The sequence below is a fragment of the Vitis vinifera genome, chromosome 10 (assembly GCF_030704535.1).
Source record: "Vitis vinifera cultivar Pinot Noir 40024 chromosome 10, ASM3070453v1".
NCBI classification, from domain to species: Eukaryota; Viridiplantae; Streptophyta; class Magnoliopsida; order Vitales; family Vitaceae; genus Vitis; species Vitis vinifera.
The window spans coordinates 6,804,202-6,830,365 of NC_081814.1; the positions used below are offsets into that span (position 1 = coordinate 6,804,202).

Below are 26,164 nucleotides of genomic sequence, written 5' to 3' on the forward strand. Positions count from 1 at the left end.
ATATTGACCTCGTGTTTACAGGTAGGCGATATAAAGAAAAGGAAAAAAATAATATGAACTGGGTACATGGGAAAAGAAAAGACGGAAGAAAATTGCAAGGAAAGTGCTTGGTATTCACAATTTCACACTGCATGGTGCCACCCAATGCGCGTTACTGGGGAACTCATCACATGCCTCTCTTGCAGCTTTCACTGGTATTAAATTCTGTAGCATTTTCATGTTTTGATGTTGACACGTTTTTTGGCGTTTGTATTATTTTGCTAAATGCTCTCTGTTTTTTTATTTCTCCCTTTATTTCTTATTTCTAGGCAGAACCACGTTTTTTTTTTTAATTATTATTTCTTTTTTCTTTTGAGTTAATAGACATTTTTAACCCTGTGACGGTTTGACTGGGCCGGCCAATCAAAGACGCCAGTTTACTTCTGTGATTTTGGAGCCAATGGTGAGGCTGCAAGCACGGCTCATGGTGTGTGGATGAGGGCTGAGCATTGACAATTTGTAGCTTCTTGGGGTCGGTTCATCTGGGCTTAATTATCTAGTAGTATTTATTGGAAGTGAGCAAAGCAAGTTTGAACCGACTTCCATATATATTTCTAGAATCAGGGCATTCTAAATTCTAATTTGAATACAACTTCTAATACATATGTTAGTGATTCAATTTAAAGATGATTTAAGAAAGTAAAGATGAGAGACTTCTTTTAGAACTAAGCTGGGCCAGTCAACTCAATCACACATTCCGGAGGCTTCAACAAAGTCTGAAGCGGAGAGCTGGAATAGTTCAGAAATTCGAAGATGGTTAAGTGAGAACATTAAAAAAAAAAAAGGCCCAAGTTGAAAGCCACTGGACACTGGATTTGAGAATGTCCTAACAGAGCTACCATTTTAGACACCGACCTTTAGGCTGGCAGCTTACTACTCTTGAGGGAATTCTCTCCTTTCATTTCTTTCTACCTAGATGTCAGAGGAAACTCGCTGCATGTGAAAACTTTTTTGTTCACACAGAGTTGCATTAATCACTTCAATAAACGCGTCTCTATGTAGGCATATAAGTCGGGCGACCAAATGTCAATTATTACATGAAATAAAAGCTTGCTGGGTGAGGGGACCATTGCCGAAAGTTATAATGAGACAGAAACCGTCCGTTCCTACCCTTTGAAAAATATGGTAAACAGAAATTGGCTTGACGCAACAGAGTACGAGCAGTAGCAGGTCCTTTACCATTTCTATAGGGTGGACCACCCCTGATACTGCTGGGCCTTCTACGCGGTGTATTTATTATAGAGGGTTGGGCGGGGAGATACACATGTCCTATTGATCGTTATAGACTTCATCACTCAATTAATCTCCGTTATCATTCAGGTAACTTACCAGTCATGAACTTGTTTCTAATAGGGTGATGGCCCATGCCTATAAATGGGAAAAGAAACAACAATTCCAAACCTATGACCTTTCTCTGGTGTGAAGATTACAAAGGTGGCGGATGTGAAAAACCTAATCGGAAATATAGACAGTTTTCCATCTCAGACATGAGAAATCATGTGAAAAACATCAGTGCATATTAACTCTTGGACCCAAGGCAATCTCCCCTGCCCTGGAGTAGAAAGCCCACAGCATGCATTCAGTAACATTCTAAAAATCATGGCTGGGAAACAGCCTTAAGCCAACAATGTTAAGCAGAGATACAGAAGCAATAGCTGCAATACAGTAACACAACTGATGAACAACATAGAGTAATATTTTGATACAGTTTTAAAAGTAATTTCTTAACTGAGTATTCCAAGGAACCTAGTAAATTAGTTTAAATTGTTCTCCATAGCAAGGGAGGTTAAGATACATTACTGTTATGGCAATAATTACAGTTCTTTCGCCCAAGAGCTAAAAACATATCAATGATGCCATGTGTGCCTCTCAGCAACTATAAGCATCTATGTTTGGTGCCATCACTACGTCTTCATTAGTAAATATCATAATTTTTCATCAAATGCTGCAGATTTCCCTGCATAACCATTTTAAGAATTTTAATTAAATTTCAACTAAAAATATAAATAATAAATAGACACTTGATTAAAAGATCAGAAGGATGTAAAGCCTATTCATAAACAGCTAAACCACTAGAAAATAGGATGCTAACCATCAAACATTTTTATTCTAAATGATGATGTCCAAGATTCTATTCTCAGGGAAAACAGGCCTAACATATGAATTGGCAAATGGGTACCCCTGAAGAAAATAATTTTTCTTAAAAAAAAAAATTGAAAATGAAAAATGCTTACATTTTGAATTTCTGCTAAACCTGATTTTGGACTATAAAAGGCTGGTCTGAGGCTCAGATGCATATCACTGTTAAAGAACATGATAGTTTAAATGATGAAAAACAGGTAAGTAGGTACTTACTGCCATGAGTCATCTCGAACAAGCATCACAACATCCTCATGATCCTGGTAAACAACTTTCCCTCACCATGCAGAAGCCCTCCCTCCATATCAAATAAATGCTTCAATGCACAAATCAAATCATCATGCCTATCAAGCTTCCAGCGATTAATTGCCTGGTCTACAACACTCCCCAGCTTGTGAAATTGCAATTTTGATCTTACAACAGCAGTACGCTACAGCGCAATATCAAAAAGCATATCCCTTACAGCATAGAAGTCACTTACTTTGGTACAATTGCTTCCAATTGCCTTGGTCATCACCGGAGGCTCTGAGTGCAACTGCTGGGGCAGAAAAGAGGTTCCAGGAATCAATGAAGATGTAACAGGAGTGGGGTTGTCCACTTTATTTCCAATGCTTCTTTCCTCCGTTAAGGAAAAGCCAAAGAGCCTGCAGCTACTTTTACATGTAGGAACTAAATCTTGACTGCCTCTAAATGCTGATTGAGTTACAAGAGGATGTGGAACAGCTAGTTGATTATGCTCGTTTAACAGACCAAAGAAATTCATACCTCCCTGACCTCCTCCCCTGACACTAAGCTCACAACGTGATGGTGTGAGCTTTTCACCATACACTTCAGGAATATCAAATGAACTCCGGTTACTAATTTCTTGCTCCTTCTCCTGATTATTGGCGCTATGCATTGAGTAAATGTTAGGAGCAGCAGTGCTTGCTTGCTGGAACATTAACACCGATGATGGTGACGACACTTGCACTGATGGTGTGGACAGGTGAGTGTGGGCATTATATCCCTGCACAAGGGCAGGCCATCCATTTCTAGAAGTCGGCACTTGAACACCATCAAAGATTCCAAAGCTACCATTTTCATGAGCCTGGTTAGCAGACAGAGCTCTTCCACATGGTGGGCTTGGAAATGTTTCTTGACCTTGCAAGACCTTATGGAATCGAAAAGATTCACCAAAGCCTATGCCTTTATAGGAAATATCAGAATTCCCAAGAGGGTTTCTAACACCATTTCCTATTGCAGCAATCCCAGAACAACTTGAACCAGGAAAACACCTTATTTCAGATGGATGATGATCCTGGGTATCAACACCATCATAAGGAGTGTTAAAACCAAAAATTTCTTGACCTTGCAAGACCTTCTGGAACCTTGAAGATTCCCCAAAGTCTGACACTCCCATCCCATCTGTAAGAAATAAAGAAGTTAACTACTTTGCACAGGAAAGAAATGGAACTGGTTATCAAAAAATGTTTGCTGGAAATGGACCTACTGGGAACTGAAAAATCTGGTCTAGTTCCCGGCAAACCAATCCTGGTCCTCTTTGAGCCAGGAACTGTCAAGCTGCCAGAACCAGAAAGCGAACCAGATAGCTCAATTTCCCATGGAGAAACCCTGTTATGTCGATTAGCCTCTATATCGTCCCACCTTACCTGCAGAGATAAGTCAAAAAAAGTAGCACTATCAGAATAATAAGGAAGACATGGGAGCAAGACACATTCCGAGCCATGACTATGATGAAGCTGGGAAACAGGAGATCAAGGGTGAAAGATCACCAGAAGCATCCATAAAAATTACGTAATTTCTCAAACTGATAAAACTTAAATATACAAATACTAAAAAGTTTTCAAAGTCTCATTTCCAAAAATAATAATAATAATAATTAGCTTCCTGCAACAGTTAATGAACACTCCAGTTGAAGTCTGATCTACTTGTGACTCAGAGGGGGATAAGAAAAAGTCAAGCTTATGGTAATTTGAAGTAGAACAAGTACTATCCAATGCATGTCATCAACTAGGTTCCCTTCATACAGCATAGGAAGGTGCACATATCCTTTGACCAAGAGCAAAAACCTTAAATCCACTTCCTTGCCTTTTTTGGCAAACAAGAATTCTACTCCAAATACCACTTCAGAAGACCTGACAGTATAAGATTCCTTTCAAGTATTAGGGGATGCATGTATGCAACTTGCTCCATCATCAAAAAAGGGGACTGATTATATACAACAATACATATATATATGAGAAATGATTTCTTCTAAAAACATGTGAGTGAAAGCTCAAGGTGATGGAGGCCTAAGCCTCATATATATGGTCATTCATTTTAGCCTTCAAATCAAGCAAAAGAATAATGGAAAGTATTTAACTACATATAGGAGAATAATGAGGAGGTAGCATAAAAGATGTTGATTCCAAAAATGACTCAAAGAACAAAAGAAAAATTATCATGTAGTGCAGCAGCCCAAATCTTAGAGAATCACTGAAGAAATTCTCACTCTAAAATTGGCATTTAAAGAGTTTTGAAATATAAGATATACTAACATAAAGAAGTAATTTATCTTTTACACACGAATATAACGAACAAGGAAAATTTTAAGGCTTTTCCAGAACATATCTGGAAAGGAATAATCCCACTTCCCGCCAAGTTCAAAGTACATGCCTCAGACACAAAGCTGGACCTTAGGCATCAAGTTCAGCCTCAATTTAATGTAACACATTGAGACATGACCCTTAAAGTTGTGCCTTGAGGCCAAAGACTCATTCACAACTTAAAAACACCACCACTGAGATGTGTGCTCCCAAACTACAAAATTGTGCATGCGAACAATAACAAGGTACACAAGATATTTAATACATGCATACCAATAGGCACCTCCATTTAGAACCAGGCCATCTAACAGGATCCATGTCACTGATCCCAGTTATCAGTCCAGTATATCTGCCAAAAAAAACAGCTTATCTTCAGATGTTGAGAATTAATTTAACTTGTAATACTACAAGCAAATGCATGCCAAACCTTCGTTCTGCTGCATCTTCTGTTTCAACACGCATTTTGAACCTCATCCCAGCAGAAAATGAATGATCAATGCTCTTTGAGAATTTACGGAGCGGTATTATGAACTCTGATGAGCTAGCCCTACAAGAAGCATTTGAAGCATATAGGCATTGAGATTATTATGGAGAACATGGACCACAAGCTACTCCCTGAACACCAAACTATATCTGAACATAAAATCATCCAGCAAAACATGTTACAATGATTAACAGAACATTCAAAGCCAAGTAATATTGCCAAGCCAATCAACTAGAGGAATGAAGAAAGGTAAAATGAATCACAAGTGGGATCATAGCTTATCTAATTGACATATAACTGACCATGAAAATATTAATGTGCAGATAATCTAAAGTGATCGAACAACTTGACAAAGAATAAAATTGAATTAAATTAATCACTTGATGTCAAATCTTAATCTCACCAATTTCCACTAGTGACCATGAAGGATGGCACATCCAGTTCATAATTAAAGAACTTGTTACATCCCCAAATTAAGATCATCCCCTAAATTGGAACATCTATAATATAAAATCATAGTCAGTACCCAACAAGGCTAAAAGGCCTCTACCAGGCCAGCAACAACACAACAACAGTAATAAAGAGGAATGGTACATCAGGAACCATTCAAAGAAAATCTAGCAATGTATTTTGACTATGACAACAGTAATCCATGAAGAAAAGAGTAAATACTAACTGTGATTACAATCAGATCAAAACATTGCTACCAAATAATTCACAATGATATGGACTTCTTTGCTAGTAATTTGGTCACCTTTTACCATATATGGAATTTTCATGAATAAATGAAGATAAGTTTTCCGAGACATACTTTTTATGTTGCCTCAATCAACCCATTTGTCTGTTATAACCCTCAAATGCAAGGAACAACTCAAGCATTGGTTGCAATGTTTGAAGGTGGCTTTAGTAGGCAAACAGTGATTCAATTATTCCCAAAATGCACCAGTGTCCAAGCTAAACCACCTACATACACTGGTGTGAGGAGGAAAGGCAACCTCCATCATCACCACATGGTGATGGTAAAGGTGGCAGGAATTAAAATTGAGAAAAATCCATCACCAATTTCCACTTTATGCTGGGACATCAAAAATTTGAAGTTCTTTGAAGAAAGCACCCAAACTTAAAGAACAATACTGCCATACAACTCCAAAATGAAGTGTAAGAGATTGCCATTGACTCATTAAGCTTATGACTGATGTTTCCGCATCACCAATGGGGATGGATATTTTCAGCTTCAATGAAAGACCATCCTTATCAAAAGCTCTATGAAAGAAATGTGTTAAAGGAAAGCAGCTTTAGAATGAGTCCAGAAAAACCATTTTAAAAAAAAAAAATCAAGCTTACATTATATCAATCTTACAATTCCTAAAAAATCAGCAACCAACCAATGCAAACTTCTCTCCTTTCCTAATCTTTGTTAGGAACATGATATGCTGAACAGGCCTGCATGGTGACAAAAGCAAAGGAAAAATGCAACAAAAGCTTTCGAGTTGCATCACCCAGAAATCAATATTTTGCACCATCCGCCTCTGGTTTTCTCCAGACACCCACATCTCATCCAACCTTGTCATGAAAGTGTTATGAAACCACTCCTAAGATGATACTTGTATCAGACAATCCCTACCCATCTTCGCCTCATAGTCTCCAAATATTTCAAAAGGATTATTTTCCCAACCTTCAACTAGATTACATTTGAGTGCGTAGCCAAAACATATCATGAAACAAATAACCCTACTCTAAGGGTTAGCTTAAATCTAGTGATGCTTGAAGACAGATAACTTTTTATGAAAAGATTGATGTTGATAGAGCCAGATGTGAGGACAGGGAAATATAGAGAGCTCACACAAGCAAGTTTGAGGAGATGACAAAGACCGGAGACCCATGACAAAAACCAATACAATAAGAAGCTGAGGAAGGAAATAACTGAGGTAACTTTGGCCATCAACTAATAACTTATGAATCAATGTGACAAACTACACTGTTTATGCAAATTTTTTATGCATTATAAATCAATCTCATACCTATGCTCTTCTGTTTTCAAGATAAGCTTTTAAACATAGTTACATAATTGAACAGAGGGGGTATCATTGGGAACCCAGTTATCAATTACTGGAATTTCCTTAGAAAAAAAAACAAATCAATTATCTCAGATTCTCACATAATGGAGCTGAATGAGTTCTGATTCAGTTCCATGCAATTAATCAGGTACATTTATTTAGCTCCACATCATCTACTTCTCAGGTATATTTATATAAAAGTCAAGTCTAATATTAAAAAGTTCAAGAAACTAAATTTATTTCCAAAATATGTCTATACCACTTAAAATGGATAAGTATGGTTACTCATTTAAACAGATTGATTATCTGTGCTGTCTCTTCATCATGTAAGTGTGTGGATAGGACAGGTGCCTCTTTAACTGAGTATTATGGTGTTTATATAAAGCACGTCAAGGTGCCTAGTTGGCTAAGGTGAATTCCGGGATGTGTGATAGAGGCACACAGTCCTGGGTTTGATTTCCAAAGGGCTCAGCCATTAAAGATTCCTTGGTTATATAAAAACTGATGTTTATATAAAAGCGATTGCTGCCAAACTTTATATATAATTCTTGAGAGTCTATTTTGTGCATGACTTTGAATGATGCCATTTGTGTTTCACAAAATTATCATCTTTAAGATTTTAAGGAATTGATGGTCTAGAATAAGGCACAACATCAAGTCATGTTCCATGACTTTTATTTTGCAAGGGTATATTGACTGGAGACTGCAGCCTTTGAATCTTGAGAGCCTCATACATTGGGACAAACAATCAAAGAAGTTGCAAAATTAATTTTAAAGGCAGTGTTATCGTCATTGCACCTGACCAATTTTTTCAAGTAAGGTTGAGTCCTGAGCAACTAAAAGAAAACTAAGTTGTTTCAATGGCATCCATAACTAGAATAAAGTAACAAAGCACTGTGTCTTAAACAATAAATTAACAACATAATCAGACTTGTTATGTCAAGTTGAAGTGACAAAAGCAAAGCAGATTGAAGAACAAAGGCAAAGGTAGTCTAGTAAGAATCTATGGGCCCATCTGTGTTATAGAAAATAGTTTTTGACAATAGCTCTTAATAATAGTTTCAATTGTTTTAAGGAAAACAAAATTTCGCTTGGAGTTCAAATATGAAAAAAAGGTACTATGCGCTTACTTACATCGCAAATATTTCCACAACGTATTCCCCATATTTTCAGTTCTTACTCAAAACATTGTAAAGAAAACAACTAATAACACCTAAAATTTGATTTAAAAAACATGTTTTCAAAACAAATTGTCAAAAAAAAAAAAAAAGGTTCTCTATGAATAGTTTGTCAAAAATGTTCTCTTAGTTAGAAACTATTTTATATTCTAACAGGAAAGTGTTTTCAAGAACAATTTCCTAAAAGAGCCTACAAATCTAGCTAAAAGTTATGCAAATTACAAATCCCAATTGACTCACAAGCGTAGGCTGTACCTTTAACACATAGTATTAGTACTGAACAATCCTGACACAGATTTATGCCAGGTTAATTTTTGGTTTGGTTGAACCACTGGCAACCCAGCTTAAGTTTACACCAAACTAGTCTGTACTTATATTGTTATAATCATACATGGATTTAGCCTCATTTATAAATTTTAGATTTGATGTTCATGGTTACAATTAAGCTAAAAAGAATTATCTCTAAGCAGCTTCAAATCAAATAATAGCCCTTACAGAAATGTTTAACATGCAACTAGGTGCTATATCCTTGCAAGAATCGTAGTTTCATTTCTTTAGTCCTAGAAGTTATCCTTTCTGTCATGTGACTTTAATATATATTCTCACATTACACAAAATATGCAAAAAACAAGGTATTAAAAGGGTAATACCTTATTCCAACATGAACACACCAACAAACTAGAACTACCCCATGCAAACAGCCTACTCAACCTCCAGGTTAACCTTTTGCAGGTCATATAGAGCTGTATCTATAGCTTACCATTGCATAAACCATCTAACAGGTTCACATTTTAACAACAAAATTGTCATCTAGCAAACTTATTATATGAAAATTAACTAGACGGATGAACTGTAAAATACCTCGGATTGTAGCATATGTTGAAAACACTTCTTGTGGATATAGCATTGACCACAGCTGTAAGGGTGTTGAGATTCAACTGTTGGCTACAAAGAGCTGGGAAAGGAGACGAACCTTTAATTTGAGCTGCTCTTCGGATTCCCAGTCTTAGTTCTCCATCCCCACCCCTGCATCAATAAGACATTAGATTGACAGAGAACAGTAAAAATTACTTCGATCAAAGGTTTTAATACCTAAGAAAGAGTACAGCATCTCCAGACACAAGCTTCTTCTTGTTTACAAATGCACTCCAACCAGTAGTAAGCAAATGCCGCCTTGGCTGCCCTGCTCAGATCAACCACAAAACAAGTTCTAGAAACATCAATTTCAGGAACACCAAGTGAACTAAGTTTTTAATCATCATCACTTCACACAGTTCAAAGTAGACTCAACAAACTAGACATAGAAAATGCATATGTGGTCTTCACAACATACCCCTGTAGATATGCCGGAATCTCCATTCGAAGCCATGCAAATCTTTGGCCACAAGCTCTTGTGAAGGTCTCTGCTGTTTGTAATCCTACAGCACAAATCTAGCTAAACTCAGTATCCAATTTGATATGGTTGTTTGAACATGCATTAGTTTCAAGAGGACTTTCAAACATAGTACAAAAACTGCAACTAGATTCTGTCCAATTTTTCTGTAACCTAAATGCACCATAATTACCAGGGGAGGAAAACAGTCCTCTGCAGCTCGGCGGGGGACAGAAAAACCCCCATGGGTGCTAGTATCTGAAGCAGTAAGAGTTTTGCAGAACATGTGGGGTGTCATGGACTTGATAGAACCCTCAATATCCTCTTCTTCACCACCATCTGCTTCAATTTCCCCTTCCTGCAGTTTCTGCTTAATCTGCTTCACAGGCCAATAATTTTGAAAAATTATACCCACCCAAGAATTAAACAAACATAAAATACCAGCTGAAGCAGTATCTCACTGGTCACAAGTAATTATGTGTTAAAACCTAAGTTATGACCGTAATCTGATTGGCTATCGAGAAAATAAAGGAAAATAAAAAAAATGAAAAAACAAAAACAAAAGAAAAAAAAAATACAAACAAAGTAGTGCATTTTTTATTATTTAGAACCTGCGAAAACAGAAAACTCCATGCAAATGAACCTGATTCAACTAGTTAGCCTGGTTTGCTTGAAATTTCCAGCTTTTTTGAAATAAGAACAAAAACCAATTTTTAGATTTTTCATTCAAATTTCAGAGCTACCAAAATGAGAATAGACAAAATTAAGAAAAAAACGCACCTTGGTTTCAGGAACCAGCGAGACCTGTGCGTAAACTTCATCCGTAACTACCTCGGCCTGTCCCCCAAAGCATCCAACATACAAATTTCACAACATTTTCCCAAAAAAAGAAAAACCCTCCACAGAATTAGGAGAATTAAAACCCTAGAAACGAACAGCATTCATTCAGCCACGAAGACAAGAAACCAAACACTCACATGGAGCTTGACATCAACCACTCGACAGAAGACGTGAGGCGGGAGATCATAGGCTACGGCCGGATAATCAGAAAGCTGCTCCAGGTGGCCCTGTGGAAAGTACACCACAAGGCTGCCTTTCTTCGGAAGCGATATGAGCGGGCCAGCACACGCGTGCCACAGCTCCAAACATACCGACGACGCCGCCGACAACAAAGAACCACAAACTGTGGAAGCAGAAGCAGAGGCGGATGAGGAGGAGGAAGACGACGACCCAGACGAGGGTGTCTCGTCGTCGTCGACGGTGTTGAGATCGATCATAGCCACCATAGTATCAGAGCCCTAGCAGAATCTGAAGAGAGGAAGAGAAGATGCAGAAGCTGTAAATAAAGAGTCCGAGGAGAGAGAAAGTGGAAAGTGGAAAGAGAAAGAGAGGACATGCCTGGTGCTGCATTTGCAAAGGCTGCGCTGGGTGCACCTGCTACTTAACCTGCGCACCCTCCGCATTGCCAAAAGAAGATGATGCTTTCGCCACGCGCCCGTACAGCCCCCTCCCCCCCCCCCTCCCCCTCCCCCCCCTCCCTCTCCTCTCTCTACAGTCCTATACCCTCTCTCTCCAAACTTTACATATCAAATCACCCTTTTTTTTCCTCCCTCGCTTTTTCTCTGAATTCTGTAATTAATATTAATTTTTTGTAGGTTGCAGGGGAAAGAGGTGGTGATGCTAATGTTGTTCACAGCTGCAGGCTCTGCCACTGCAACACTGCGACTGTGATGTGTGGCAGAAAGAGAGAAAGAAGAGAGAGAAGCTGATAATGAGCTCTTTGCTTGTTAAATCCCAATATAATATGGATCCGGAAAAAGGCTTTACGTACAGTCTCCCAGTGGCCTCCCTTTATTTTCGGTGTCCTGTCTCTTCCCCCCCACCCTTCCCCCTCCTTTTCACCTATTCTCCCTTGTATCCCCCCCCTTTCCTTTTACCAAAAATTAAATCAAGATATTTTCTCAGTAACTATTCCTTCCGGACAAAAGCACCCACCACTTTTTTCGTAACTGGGCATCGAGTTTTGACTTGGTCGATCATTTCTGTGGGTCATTACGGGTGGTGTTTTTTCTTAGGCAGTAAGCAATAGCAAGCGCAGGGAATGGTGTCTCTCCACTTCCGGTAGCAAAATCAACAACCATGGTTACATAATCTCTGTGTTACATTTTTTACATTGAATGGGTAAGGTTTAAATTTGGTTTTTAAACTCATATGACAAGAGGGGGTAGGTCAAGTGAGATATCATGACAATGAATTGGGTCATTTATTAGGCAAACTGAAACCTTGGGACCTTTTTCAAAGTCCTCACATTTTGGATTGGTTAGTGGTGTGGAAGTAATTTGTATCAGAGCTTCATTTATTAAAAAGCAGTGCAAATAGGCTAATCTGTTGCAACTCATTAATTTTTTACAACCTTGAATGGGGTTTTAGGTAGGAGAGACCGAGAGAGGGGAGCAGGAAAATGGTCCATACGAACCAAAAAGGGAACCACAAAAGCCTTGTACCCTCCATAATTGCTAAGAGAATTGCCCTCTTTTGTATGGCGTTTTAATCTTTGCAGGCCAAGGGTGAATCTGTAAATTCGAATTGGGTGAGGACAGAGGGTCCAGGTCTTTATCAGAGCCATCAATTGCGAAGAGCCCAGCCCAACTCAGTCTGGCCTACTCTAGGCCTAGGTTGATAACCCGGACAAAACGGGTTACAACTCAGTGTCTAATTAGTCGTGACTCGGCCTGTGCTTTTATCTTATTCCGGTGGGGGTTCCCTACCCCACGCGCCCCCCGCAGCGCGTTCTCGACTTTGCACTTCTGAAAACTCCTCGTGTGGACACGCGTCTCCCCGAGAGCGTGAGACGGAATCTTCAAGCCTTCTTTTTCACTCACTTTACTCTCTTTTTTGTCAGTTCCACCCACCGCACTACATATTGTCTAATAATTAGTCGGTCTCTTACATGGGCGCCCACCTCCTTTACAGAATGTGGGCAGCTCATCTTGGGCGATGGAGGGCCCAATGTGAAAAGACAAGGTTGCCCTCGGTTCACGGGACTGAGCCAGGGGGTGCATGGAATTAACCATGGGCTAGCCCCTATGAGGGGGGACCAGAGCCACTGGAAAATCAGAGGTGCCCCATATAAGTTGCTAAATTCCAATATTTCTTTTTATGAAGGTCAAATGGTGTATGAGTGAGTTCCCCTATTGGGAAAGCACCAACCTAATATATACCATTTCTCCATGTCTGCATGTGTCCGCACCAGTTGGTTGGGTGTTTGCTATTTTTCCTAGCATTTAATTTTAATGGCTTGTCTCCTTGCTTACATTGGAAATTATATCCTCCTTAAATATATTATATAAAATATATACTTTTTTTTCTTGTGTTATGACAATTCTAACGTTAAAGTCTCAAACTCGAATAGCTCGTATTATATAGTACACGAATTTCTCGTGACGTTATTTAAATTATTTAGTACCAAAGGTTGAACTTTTTGTTGATTAATTATCTCACTATACTCAAAATAATCATTCTTATCCGGAAAATTTCTAAGTTTTGGAATTACGTGTGATTAAAATAAACAAAAAAAATATCAAGTTGCAAAGCATGTTTGAGGAGATCTTTATGGGAAGAATGCCACAAATGGAAGGTGTGTGGGATGTCTCACGTGCAATCGCGTAAAGCACATTGGATGAAATCAATAATGCATATGATATCATATTGTTTTGCTAATCATGATTAACCATAATTCTTATTTTAACCAAGCACACAATTATGTTTTTGACCACACTGCTTTGGTCGGTTGCTTTGTCGCGTGTGGTAATGGTTGGTATCATTAGTTCTTTAGCACCATAATAAATTAAAAATTATTAGCCCTGCACGAAGATGGTAACTAATACTCTATATATGGCAAAATAAAAGAAGATTTTAAACCTATTCCTAGATCTATTCCTAGATCCCCGTTCATGGGGGTGGAATTTAGCAAAAAGATGGTAATAGGAACCAAAAAGATGGGTAGACATACTTTCTTGCTTTTCAATTTTGTCAAACATGTGGAGTGGAAATAGGATTGTAACTTTACATTCAACTTCACCGTCTTCGACTACAACTCAATACCTAACTTGATTGAATAAATATTTTACATTAATTTTGATCTAATCTAACCTTTAATTTAAGATGTTTAATCTAAACTCCGTAACGACCCGCTCATCGTATAGACATTATTCACATGACTTTTTCTCTTATCAGATATGACTCATATAAGAACTTTATACCTAACTTGATTAAATAAATATTTTATCCTAATCTAATCTAACTTTTAATCTAAGATGTTTAGTTGAAACTCCATAACGACCGATTCATCATGACTTTTTCCCCTAACTAATTTTTACCCTATCTGATATGGGAACTTTATATCGAAGTTGATTAAATAAACATTTTGTCCTAATATAATCTAACCTTTAATCTAAGATGTTTAATCTGAACTTTTCCTCTATTTGATTTTTCCCTTATCTGATATGGAAACTCTATACATAATTTGATTGAATAAGCATTTTCCATAACGACCAGCTCATTGTATAGATATTATTCACATAACTTTTTCCCATATGTACTATGAAAATTTTATACCTAACTTGATTAAATAAACATTTAATCCAAATTCTGATATAATATAACCTTTAATCTAAGATGTTTAGTCCAAACTCCATAACGACCAGCTCATCATATAGATATTATTCACATGACTTTTTCCCCTATTTGATATAGAAATGATCTGCATTCAACCGTATAAATATTATCTACTCTGCGTCCAAAGATGCTTTTACGATTTTAAAACACATCATTTATTTATTTTTTTTCTCTTAACCCCAATCCAAATTGTGAAAAAAGTTATTGAAGCATGTCCAAAATCCGGCTGGATTGAAGTTGGAATACATTGAAGCCACCTAAGTTACACCCATTGTTCTATAATTGATTGCGCAAATCCACGTTTTTTCACAAATTTAAAGCAATATGAAACCAACCCACTTTTTGTTTTCATCTTTGAAATTATTTTGGAGATTTAATAGATTGTCCAAATTAAAATGCACCTCCTCAACGAACACTAATCATGCTAGTTTATTTTTACTCTTGATTACCAAATCCAACTTTATGCAAAGTAGCATTACGCACTTTTAATAGACATGTCACAACATTGATCATTTTAATTTGTTTGCAGCTGAGCAAATCTAAGCTAACCCCGTGCTCACGCAACCGACAGATATGAATGAGCTTTGAGTAATTGCGGAAAGGTTCTTGGTTACATCAAATTACCAATATCTAATGAGTGATTAACGACAACTAACTATTTCAATAATTACTCCTTTCACTTCTCCTTTCCATCCAAACACACCGTTATTAAATTCAGTTGGCCCTTGAAATTAGGTAACTACCAACTTTGCATGTAAAATGGTCCCATGTGGGTTTGGACTTCGGACACAAGGAATGTAGTTCAAAAGTTTTTTTCCCTGTACCTCCACTTCATTGCCATTGTCTGCTCTCTGGGCCAGAATTTTTTGTTAGCATCCTAACAATAGACTCAATTCGATATGGAGCAAATACAATGAAAATTTGAAAATTTGTGATACTTTTGAAATCATAGGCCTAAGAAATTTTAAATTAAATTCTCCTCGGTCTCGTCTAAAATAGGAATTCGAAAAAAAGAAAAATATGCAATTCAGAAGCTTGATGGAAGATTAGACTCCTAATATTCTTCAACAAGTATATGAAATAATATCAAATATGGTAAAAAATGTCATTTGTCTAGGTTAAAGAAGATTAAGTTAGCACTTTTATTTGTTCTTTGAAACACTCGATAAAGTTTTTTTGTAAGTTTTCTTAAAACCGAGTCATCATTAACTCTAAATCAAGTCTAACCTTGAGGTGATTTTCAAAAAGCCTATAGAAGAATATTGACTATAATAAAAAAAATGTCATTTATCTACCTTTAAAGAAGGAAATAAACACAAATTCAAAAGCAAATTCAAAAGTTGACGAAAGTTCATTATCTTTGACTTTTAATTAAACTTTTTTCAAAAAATACATATGTACTATTATTGGATTGAAATCAAGACAAGCGATCCTCCTTACGATACAAACCTAAGTTTTTTAAAATTTTAAAATTTTAAAGTAATTTTTAAGGCGATAAACTAAGTTTATATTTTCTGTATTTGCTTTCTTTCTTTTTATCTAAAAGTTTCAATTTTTAATATTAGAAATAATAAATGCATTTGAATGAACACTTAACAATTAAAAAGTTAATTATCAAGTTTTGTTAATAAATAAATTGAAGACTACAAAATGTAATATTTTAAATATCATTAAATATTATTTTAAATTTAAAATAAGAGTTAAACCCATCAAATCTCTTTAAATATAAATTTTAATATTTTATTTTTATTAAGTATTAATAAGTAAAAAAACACACTCACTTTAAGTATGATGGCTTATTTTTAGTATTAAGAAAAAGTGACATATTTTAAAAAAATTATTTAATTAAAAAATATAAGAAATAAGTAATAAATCAATAAACATAAAAAAAAAACTAAATTATTTGAAATCTGAAACACGAGACTCACATTATATTAAGAACTAAGTCACACCAAGATTTAAATTTAGCAAAAATTCAAATGAAGTCAAAACCCAAGTTAAGTTAAAGACTCGAAATTAAATCAAAGCCCGAATTAAGTTTAAATAATTTGAAATCAAACTTCGTTAAATAATCGAAAAAAATAAAAAATAAAAAAAATAGAAATTATACCCTCATCATTCTTCAAATCAATAAAAATCTAAGTTAGTCAAATTAATATTATCTTCAAACGGATCATGACAAGTGGGTTTAATATTCAGTCCTTTTCAAAGATGAGATATTTTTGGGAGGTGATGTTACTAAGAGAGTGTCTATTCTTTTTTACTTTGTCATCCAATGGCTCTGTAAAAGCAAAAAGAGAAGCATGAACAGAATTCCCTTATTTTTTAAATATTTCTTTCTTTCTTTTCTATCCAAAGCCGGAATCCTTACTGAATTACTCTCTCATCAGGAGGGACCATTGGCCAAACGGGATGCGAGAGTTTCTGTCACGCGCAAGTAAGGGAGCGTGGGGGGAGATAAGAGAGAGATATAGGGGGGGGTGAAAAGGTCGGGGATGACCAAAAAGCAAGCAATGACTAAAGGTGGCTTTTGCAGAGACCCTCGACTTTTACGCGGGAGCTGTTGCCTCTAGCCAGCCTTTCATCGTACTTTAGTCATGTCAATCATCTACACGCGCCCCAACGTCTTCTACGTACGCCCTCTTTCCTCCCACCCTTTCCTTGCCCTACACGTGTCCCACACCTCCTGATCCGAGGGCTTCCACGTCATTTATCAAGTGATTTCAGCATGTAATCAACAGCTCCTCTCGGTAGTCTCACCCAAACAGTGGACAAACGACTGTCTCCCTCTCCTTTTATTTTCTCTCTCCGTCATCTGGTCTTATCCCCAAGTAGTAGGACACGTGGCATATGCTATGTGGTGAATGGGACCCGCATGAGGACTTGCCAAAAGGAACTAGACCGGTCTTCGTCTCCACGTGGAGGCTGTCGGTTCCTTGAAGGTTACACCTCTCGCAAGCTGACGTACGGTCACCAAAAGCCCTATTTTTTATTTTGAATTAATTTATTAAGCCTTTATCACTCGTTGAAACTGATCCCCTATTATGGTAGCCTTTTGACTGTGTGGGGTTCACCTCTCCTCCCTCACTATTTTTTGTAATTTTTATGAATGATGTTGACTCTTAAAATAGACGTTTGGTTTTCAAAAAATACTTTTAAAGAAGAAAATATTTAAATTTTTTTTTTTTTTAATAATTATATATAATGGTAAAACCTCAGATGACAGTTGTTCATGATGAAACATCTTTGTTTTAGTAAATTTTTTCTAAGGCCGAATACAAGCAGCAACACAATATAGGTAAAACCTAGGCCTGATTTGGCCCAATTGCCACCCCAAAAGCCATCCTAGGCCCAAACAACCTATATACGTAGGAGAGCAGAATCAGGGCCTGCCCTAGGCTTATATTCCAAAAATATCTGTCTAAAGAAAGAAAATTTTAAGGGTCTGGTTACAGTATCGAATTGGTACATACCCCAAATTGTCTCATTATTTTGTCTCAAGTTCAGTCTCAATACTTTGTACTTTAGTCCAATTTTTATACATTGATCCCATTATTTGGATATGATTACATTCTTTTGTATCTTAATCATATTATTATCTTATCAACCAAAGTTTTACTATGCATTTTCAATGGCTTGAATTGCATATTCGGCAAGGTAGGTACAAATTCAATATATTATGTTATGTTTGGTTCTCGAAAAGCATTAAGAAAAACAATGTTAAAAAATATTTTCTTGTGTTTAATTTTTTTATTAAAATATGAAAAAAAATATATATATAATTGAAATATAATTTATTCACTTTAAATTTAATTTTTATTTTCCTTTACATTTTATTTTCTTCTACTTTTTCTCTATTTTATTTTTCTTATATTTTCCTTCAAAATTTATAAAAGAACCAAACATAGGCTTAGAATTTTATAATTTTTAATTCTAAATTTTTTTCAATAGACTTTTTGCTAAAGTATCTCATTCTCATTGTGAAAGTGCTTCTAATTTAAGCTTCAAATATTTTTTCTATTTTGAAATATTTTATTTCAAAAAATGTGAATTATTTCACTATTTTTATTATTGTTATTTTCACTATTTTATATAAGCTTTGAATATAAGCAAATGGTGATCTTATATTCATTATTTTTTTGTCATTTTTTTTTTTTAAATTCTAGTTGAATGGGACGAAAAATAAACAAAAATTTAAAACTTAATAGAAGTTTTCATTCCCTCTTTAAGTCTAAATATTTGTTATGGAAATTAATATTAATTCACCACAAGGCATCCTATCATTCAAGTATTGTGGAAGGTAGCATCAATCCAATTAAGTAATTATGTTGAGTTAATTAATTAATTAATTAATTAATTGAAGTCCATTGTGACTAATTAATTAATTAGGACCTAATAGACTAAATTAAATGACCTAAACCCAAGATAAACTAAAGTCACTTAAGAAACAAACTTATATAAACCCCCTTAAGGTTTTAGGGTTTAGGATTTCAATCATTTTTACTTTCTAGACAAAGAGAGCTCCAACCTTCATTCTTACATAGAAGATTTCATCGTATTCACATGCTAAGGTCTTAGAGAGAGCCATTAGGTGAAAAATTGTGAGATATTCAAGATCCACGCTAATCTCTTCATCATCTAGAATTGATATGAGAAATTCTAGATCATAAGTATTGTTTTTGAAGCACCAAGATTTAAGATTATGTTGTGTTAGATCTAGTATCCCTAGGATTGTAGTAGCATGCATCTCACTATATAGGACTTAGAATGAAGTAATCCAAATATTCTGACACTTAGAATGTTGTTAGTTACATGTGGGTATTTCAAATCAAATAGATCATTCATTAGGTCGATGTCAATAGTGCCCTCTTGCATGACATACTAACTAAGGAGGTGTTTATGCAACAACTACCAAGTTTTACTAACAACACTTACCCTTCTCATGCTTACAGACTTAAAAACGTCATGTATGGTCTCTAGAAAGCTTCTTATGCTTGGTAAAATGAGTTTAAATCCTTTTTGCACTCTTTTGGATTTCTTAACTCCAAGAGATGCATCTCTCTTCATTTACAATTGCAACAATGTTTCAGTATACTTTCTTGCATATGTGGATGACCTAATTGTGATAGAAAATAATATGTCATTCATATTTGACTTCCTTGAATCAGTTTTATCCAAAATTTCAATGAAAGACATGAGAGACTTGCATTATTTTCTTGAAATAGAAGCTCTATCACGTATGAGATCTTCTCACTCACACCAAACTTGATGGTGCCAAGGAAGTTACTGCACCACTCTCTACCTTTACCTCCTTTGTTCTCTTTGATGGCTTGTTTTCTATAAATTCTAGACAATGTCACCAAGTTTCTGGTGCCTAACAATATTTTCCTTTGACATATCGTAATGTTTCTTATGTAGTAAATAAGCTCTAGAGTTTATGAACTATTCAATTGAAACCCATATGTCTGCAACCAAACATTTACCTTGCTATCTCAACACATTATACATTAGTCATCAATGGTTCCTTAAATGCTATATGTTAGAAAAAAATAAACTAATTCAACCTATGGTAATCACCCTAAAGGGAGAGGGGGGGGGGGGGGGGGGGGGGGGTGGGGGTGAATGGGGTGATGGTATCTTTTTGCAAATTTAAACTATGTGAATGTAAGAGACAATTATATGCAAGTATATAATAAACAATATAAAGACAATTGCATATAAATTAAAAGAGTAGGGAAAAAAGAATGCAAACACAAGATTTTATAGTGGTTCGGCGCAACCCGGCCTACATCCACTCTCATCTAACTTCAATCCCAACCTTGAGGTTCCATTAATTCAAGACTTCCAAACCAAGCCTTCAAGCAATACAATTGGATTATGGTTCCAATTCACCCTCTTAAACTTTTGGCTCCAAGCACCCTTTACACTTCTCAAGTGATATCCCACTCGTGAACAACCCCTTAAGTGATACCCCACACTTGAGAAATTTCCTCTCAAAGATTTACAAATAAATGATCTCACAAAATCCTAGTATAAAAACTTTAAGCTCAAATGATACAAGAAAATTAGGATTGAATGATGTACTAAAGATATGCAAGTTTGAGAACAATGGTGCACTAAAAAACACTCTTCCAAAACTCAAATATATTCAAGAAAGATTTGAGAAGATTAAACTCATTAAACAATGGAGATTGAAGCATTTTTATGGAATAGAAAAGCCAAACTAGCTGTTTGGGGGTTCGACCGGTCGAGTTAGAGGTCAACCGGTTGACTAGCCGTTAGCATTTAATGCTTGACATGTGACCGTTAGGCCTCAATTGGACCTTGACCAGGAAGAGAATCACCTCGACCGGGAAAAGAAGGCCACTGAGAGAAAGAAAGTTTTTGGCATCCCTCGACCGTTCGACTGGTTCCTCAACCGGTTCAATCGATTGAGCAATTTTTTGGCTCAACAACCAACTTTTTCAACTTAAAGCCTTTTAAAACAAGTTTGAAAAACATTTAACACAAGGTTTTAGTTAAAAAACATGAAATCATCCAATTCTTAAAATATTTAAAACAAAATAACTCTTGAATGATTTTGGTGCATAAGTAAAGAATGTAATATATGAAAATCCTAGTGCATCAACGACCTTACAAAAAGATCTTATAAAGTTTGGATCTTGAAAAACACTTCTTTTTTAGGTGGTCTTCTTCTTCATGATTTCTCCTTGGCCTGATTTGTCTTTATGATTGCCATTTTAGAAATCGTCTTGCCTAATCACACTTGAAATATAATCATTAGTTCTAAACCTTGTTTTGTTATCATCAAAATCAAGATTAACCAAACCTTGGTTTCACACTATCAATCTTGATATTTTCAAATGTTGACTAGGCTAACAATAGGGATGATAAGATCTCAACCATTGCATATATTGTCTATATTGATGGTAATGCTATCCCTTAGTGCTCTCATAAGTAGAAGATAGTAGCTCAATATTTTACAAAGGTTGAATATCAATCCTTGCTTCCATAGTTGCCAAAGTTTTTTAGCTCAAATATCTTTTAGGTGAACTAGGTGTTCAGCTTCCTAAGTCACCTATCATACATTATAACAATGTTGATGCTACATATCTCTTTGTCAATCGGTCTTCCACTAAAAAATGAAACACATTGTTATTGACTTTCACTTTGTTAATGATCATATTGCCAATTGTAATCTCAATATATCACATATCTCCCCCAAAAATCAACTTATGGATGTTTGACTAAATTTCAGCTGCCAACCTATCCGATGACTCAAATTCAAAATTGGTGTCTTTTATAGAAACACTATTTTGTGGGGCATAATAGCGTAGAATCAAATTCCTACCATCAAGCTTCATCAATTGAGCCAAATATCACCTAATGACTGAATTTATGCATCATATATAGAATGATTGATTATTTGGTCAATTATAACCAGTCTTCTACTGTTTAGGCTATCATTTTGGGAACTTTTGTAAATATGGGCATTCACTGTAAATGAAAATATATCAGTTTTTCTATCAATTCAATTTTCTGAAAGTAGAATGATCATAGTGTTCATAATTTGAATGCTAGCGTTGGTGAGAAAACTCTATCATCTTCCATGAGCATAAGTTAATGATATATAGTCATTTCAATTGTTCAAAGGTAAAAACATTCGTCTTTTCTTTTTTTGTTTGGGGGGCGTGGGGGGTTTAAAGCCTTTCTTGTAATACAAGTTAGATGAAATTTAACAAATGTAAAATCAAATCTCAGTTAGCTTGTGCTGCACAATAGAAAGCATGTGACAGACGGGTCTACAGGAGAAAGTTGGCCTATGAGACAGTGATCCACTGACACCCACTTTTATTTATAAATGGCCATCTGACTCAGATAACCAAATCTAGTCATCCCACTTATCCCCAATTTACTTCTAATCAATGGGAAATCAATGACTCCTCGTGTTCTTATCCCAATCCAGATTTTTTAGACACTGATTTTAAACCAACAAGTCTGAACCATCAAAAGGAGAAATTCATCTGAACCAAACCAAGAATCCCAGAGGAAAAAAAAAAAAAAAACAGAAAGAATTCCATGTTTATTTATCTTCTTTGATGTGCTTTTAACAAAGGAAAAATTCCTCTCATATACATATTTGTACCAACAGTAACAATTTGGTTGAAAAAATCATTTTGGGCCTTCTGAAACCTTTGTGGCCTTACGCAACATGGTCTTCAATGGTCATGGCTGCAGCGGTCACTTGCTCACCTACCCTCTTGACTGACCGGCTTGCCAGCGACCGATGTCGATGGAGTGGATTGGAATTGCAATCCAGGTGATATAGGAGAATCACCAAGACCACAGAGCAGACAAACATTGGGATTGGGCCAAAAAACCACAGCAGCAAATCGATAGCGAAATAAATTGCTCTAAGGCCAAGCGACCAAAATTCGCCTGCCCTAATAACAACCATCTCCACATTTTTCACAGGTATGTCGCTATCTGGTGTGCTTATTAGGTAGTTTGCGTGGACAAAGCACCTAGCTGATTGAACAAAGCAAGAAAAAGCAAGGATGAAGCATGTGAGGAGGCTTATGTACTTGATGGAAATGGTGGAAGGCCTTGTGTCCCCATATATCAGTTCGCTCTGGAAGACGTTGTTTGATGAGCTCCCGATCCAGGCTCCAATTATAGAGCTGAGAGTCAAGGAGACTGAAGCTAAGAAAGTCGCTGCAGATGTGTTGGAGGCGATCACATTCAACGCGATACCCACGTCCCTCTTATCAACCTGATAAAAAACATTGAAAAATTCAGCAAAGATGGGCGGAATTGGTGGGGGCAAAAGGAAAAGGAAGAAGAGGGAGATGCTTGAATTGCCTGCATAATTCTCTCAACCCATGCTCTCTTGTCATTGTTCTCAAAGCCGATGACGGTGGTATGAGGAGCAGTAAGGTATCTGTAAAGGAGGAAGAGATGGTAAGCAAACATGATTAGCAGCGCACTGGGGACCAACAGCAAATCAAGGTGCGCCTTTTCAAAAGCCATTGTGTTCTTCCCCTGAGTGTGCCAACTGCTAAGAGATTACAGTAGAAGAGATCAAAGGGTGGGTTTACTTGGATCTTGACCTTATGTTTATAAATCTAAACTAGAAGGATGATCCCCTTTGATGAATTTTTAAGGCACCTTTGACTTGTTCTCCAATGGGGTTGGGGTGCCAGACCAGCTTGCAATCTTTGATATTCCACTCCATGCATTAATTTCTGGGGCAACATCTGAGAAAAGATTTGTGAAGTCCATATCATGCCTTCACATGGAAAATCATTATACTTTATGATTTCAACTTTTTTTCAACTATATGAGCCTCCAAATATCTAGTGTTTGGATTTTCCATTTCCATTTCCTAAAAAACCTTTGCTCATAAAATGAAAAATAAAAATATTGTTTTTAAAAATTTTCTCATTAAAAATGAAAACAATTTTTTAGAAAAATAAAAAAAAATAAAAAGATTCCCACAAAAAAACATATAAAAGAGAATATAAATATTTAAAATATGAGAGGTATAAATGAATATATTAGAATACTTATTGACTCCATTAAGTGTTATTATTTTGTACAGGCTTCCACGCAAAATCTTATGGACAAAACGTGTACATGATTTCCATTTTAGCCTTTAATTTAAATTGGACGTATGAAACTCTTCAACCTTGAAACTACATTTTAATGAATGAAAATCCTTTTTTCTTGCATCACACCCTTTCCAATCTCAACCGTAGGATATTTTGGCAATAATATCATTTGAATTTCCCTACCTTTTTTTGGTCACATTAAATTTATATGTAAACAAATGGTGGTCACATGATCCAATGCCACCCAAAATTCTTAATTTATCCTCCATTAAGGTCAACGTCAATTGTGTAAGCAAGAATACCTAAACCCCCTTTTTGGGATTTGTCTGGAACCTCAAAGAGGTCCATTCCCAGCCATTGGATCATGGTGTCTTTCGCTTCAGATTTTCTAACACGGACGGAGAAATTAAGGAGAGAAGTTTCCTGATAGCGGTAGGTTTGACATCATGAATCTGAGATCTTTCCAGTTCTTCCAACGACGTAGTTATGTGGGCCTGGAATCTTTGGGGCCATAACTACCTATAGCCCAATAGGTTTTGGTTTTGTGTCCATGATGTTGGGGACTTCGAGTAGACCCAGCCCAAATCCATGCGGTAGGGGCGTGTGATGTAATTCCATTATTTCATTGAAATTCGAGAGAAAAAAAAAAAAAAAAAAAGGTCAGTAGGGATTTTCCCACTTTTTCTCATTTCTTTCTCTTCCATTCAACACTGTCATCAACATCATGATGTCCATGAGCAGCTTTTCATTTGTCACCATCTCTATGATAACAACCTTTTCCTCCCTCTTCTTCCCTTGGAATTGCTTCTCTGCATTTCTTGGTATCTTCACGCAATCTTCATCACTCCAATCATGCAAGACAGTCTGCCATTCATTCATTTTTTATCTTTTTTTTTTCATCAGAAATCAGAAAGCATAATTGCTCGTTTTCCTGATTGGAGCGAATTTGAAATGGCATAACTGGAAATGAAAAGAGAACTAGAGAAAAACAAACCAGCATTCAAGCAAGGGGATCGAGAAATGAAAACCTTCATTAGAGTGGCATCCGCAGTAGGGCCAGACTGAAACATATCACCTCCAACAAACTCCAAGTTCCTATACTCTGGTAAGTTAGCAACAACATGGGGAAGGTCAAACACTCTGCATTTCAACCGAGGGAAGGCCTCGGAAATGGTCCTGGCAGTAAGTCCTGTCCCACCCCCTACATCTACCAATGAGCTCAACCCCTCAAAAAACTGGTCTCGACTCTCTAACATTAACCAAACTCATCATTCGAGACTCATCACTGGCCATTCCTTCATTGAAAAGATTCGAAAAAAATCAAGGTTACGGCTCCCATGGTCCCAAAAGCTCATCCCATGTGCGATCCCAAATGCTGTGAGGTCATTTCCTCTCAACCTGTCCCAAAGAAATGGCAAGGAGTTATCAATACTGGATGAAGCACAAGCAAAACGAAAGGTGATAAGTTGGGACTTGGGTTATCTTTGAGGAGGAGCCTAGAAGAAGGTGTGAGAGTATAGCCTTCTTCCCGATGTTCCTGAACTTTAATTTGTTATAGCAAAGAAGCCAGAATGCACCAGCAAATGCATAAGCCGGTGCACACAACTGGTCTTGCGGGGGGAATGTGAAGCGCAGAGACCAATTGGGATAGAGTTATGGGGCCAGTATGATTGTGGATTATGTCAGGAATTAATGCCTAATCACAAATGGATCCTGGACCTGGTGCTTATTATAGGATGATCGACTAATGAGGAACAATTAATTATGAGAACGGCAGGATAGGATAGGATAGGATATGGTTCCACACCTCCCCATGCGTAAATAGCATTTTTCAGCCAAGTGCCAACAGCTCCCATTAGTCCAAAAGTGGCAAAAACGGCTAGACACATGGAAGGTGGCTCCAAGGGTCAAAACTAAAAAACCAAGCTGAGAGTCACATGCGCTACGGTTGATTTTAATAATTTCATCTGAATATTATTATCAAACAAAGAAATTTGAATCACCATTTCATTGTTAATTATA

At 36.4% G+C, this 26,164-nt stretch overlaps 3 protein-coding genes across 4 annotated transcripts; all 3 read right to left on the bottom strand.

Moving 5' to 3' along the window:
• Positions 1–1,680: 1,680 nt before the first annotated feature.
• LOC100245251 (auxin response factor 3) lies at positions 1,681–11,705 on the bottom strand. 2 transcript variants are annotated; one of them, XR_009466699.1, is made up of 12 exons: positions 11,253–11,705; positions 10,832–11,162; positions 10,635–10,691; positions 10,048–10,230; positions 9,816–9,900; positions 9,575–9,665; positions 9,344–9,508; positions 5,191–5,310; positions 5,037–5,112; positions 3,668–3,827; positions 2,395–3,582; positions 1,681–1,996 (listed from the first exon to the last, which is right to left on the bottom strand). XR_009466699.1 is itself a non-coding variant. In XM_059740012.1 (11 exons), exons 2-11 carry the CDS (start codon positions 11,138–11,140, stop codon positions 2,609–2,611), a joined length of 2,220 nt encoding a protein of 739 aa, XP_059595995.1. In that variant the 5' UTR covers positions 11,141–11,162; positions 11,253–11,705; the 3' UTR covers positions 2,114–2,608. The 2 variants fall into 2 exon arrangements, 1 of the variants encoding a protein (XP_059595995.1); XM_059740012.1 differs by lacking the exon at positions 1,681–1,996 and having other exon boundaries at positions 2,114–3,582.
• Positions 11,706–22,593: 10,888 nt separating this feature from the next.
• On the bottom strand, positions 22,594–24,058 carry LOC100250378 (uncharacterized). The gene is made up of 2 exons (XM_059740300.1): positions 23,394–24,058; positions 22,594–23,304 (listed from the first exon to the last, which is right to left on the bottom strand). The coding sequence occupies exons 1-2, from the start codon at positions 23,559–23,561 to the stop codon at positions 22,735–22,737; spliced, it is 738 nt and encodes a 245-aa protein (XP_059596283.1). The 5' UTR covers positions 23,562–24,058; the 3' UTR covers positions 22,594–22,734.
• A 744-nt stretch (positions 24,059–24,802) lies between these two features.
• Positions 24,803–25,398, bottom strand: LOC132254550 (flavonoid 4'-O-methyltransferase-like). The gene is made up of 2 exons (XM_059740426.1): positions 25,137–25,398; positions 24,803–24,978 (listed from the first exon to the last, which is right to left on the bottom strand). Exons 1-2 carry the CDS (start codon positions 25,396–25,398, stop codon positions 24,803–24,805), a joined length of 438 nt encoding a protein of 145 aa, XP_059596409.1.
• Between the last annotated feature and the right edge of the window lie 766 nt (positions 25,399–26,164).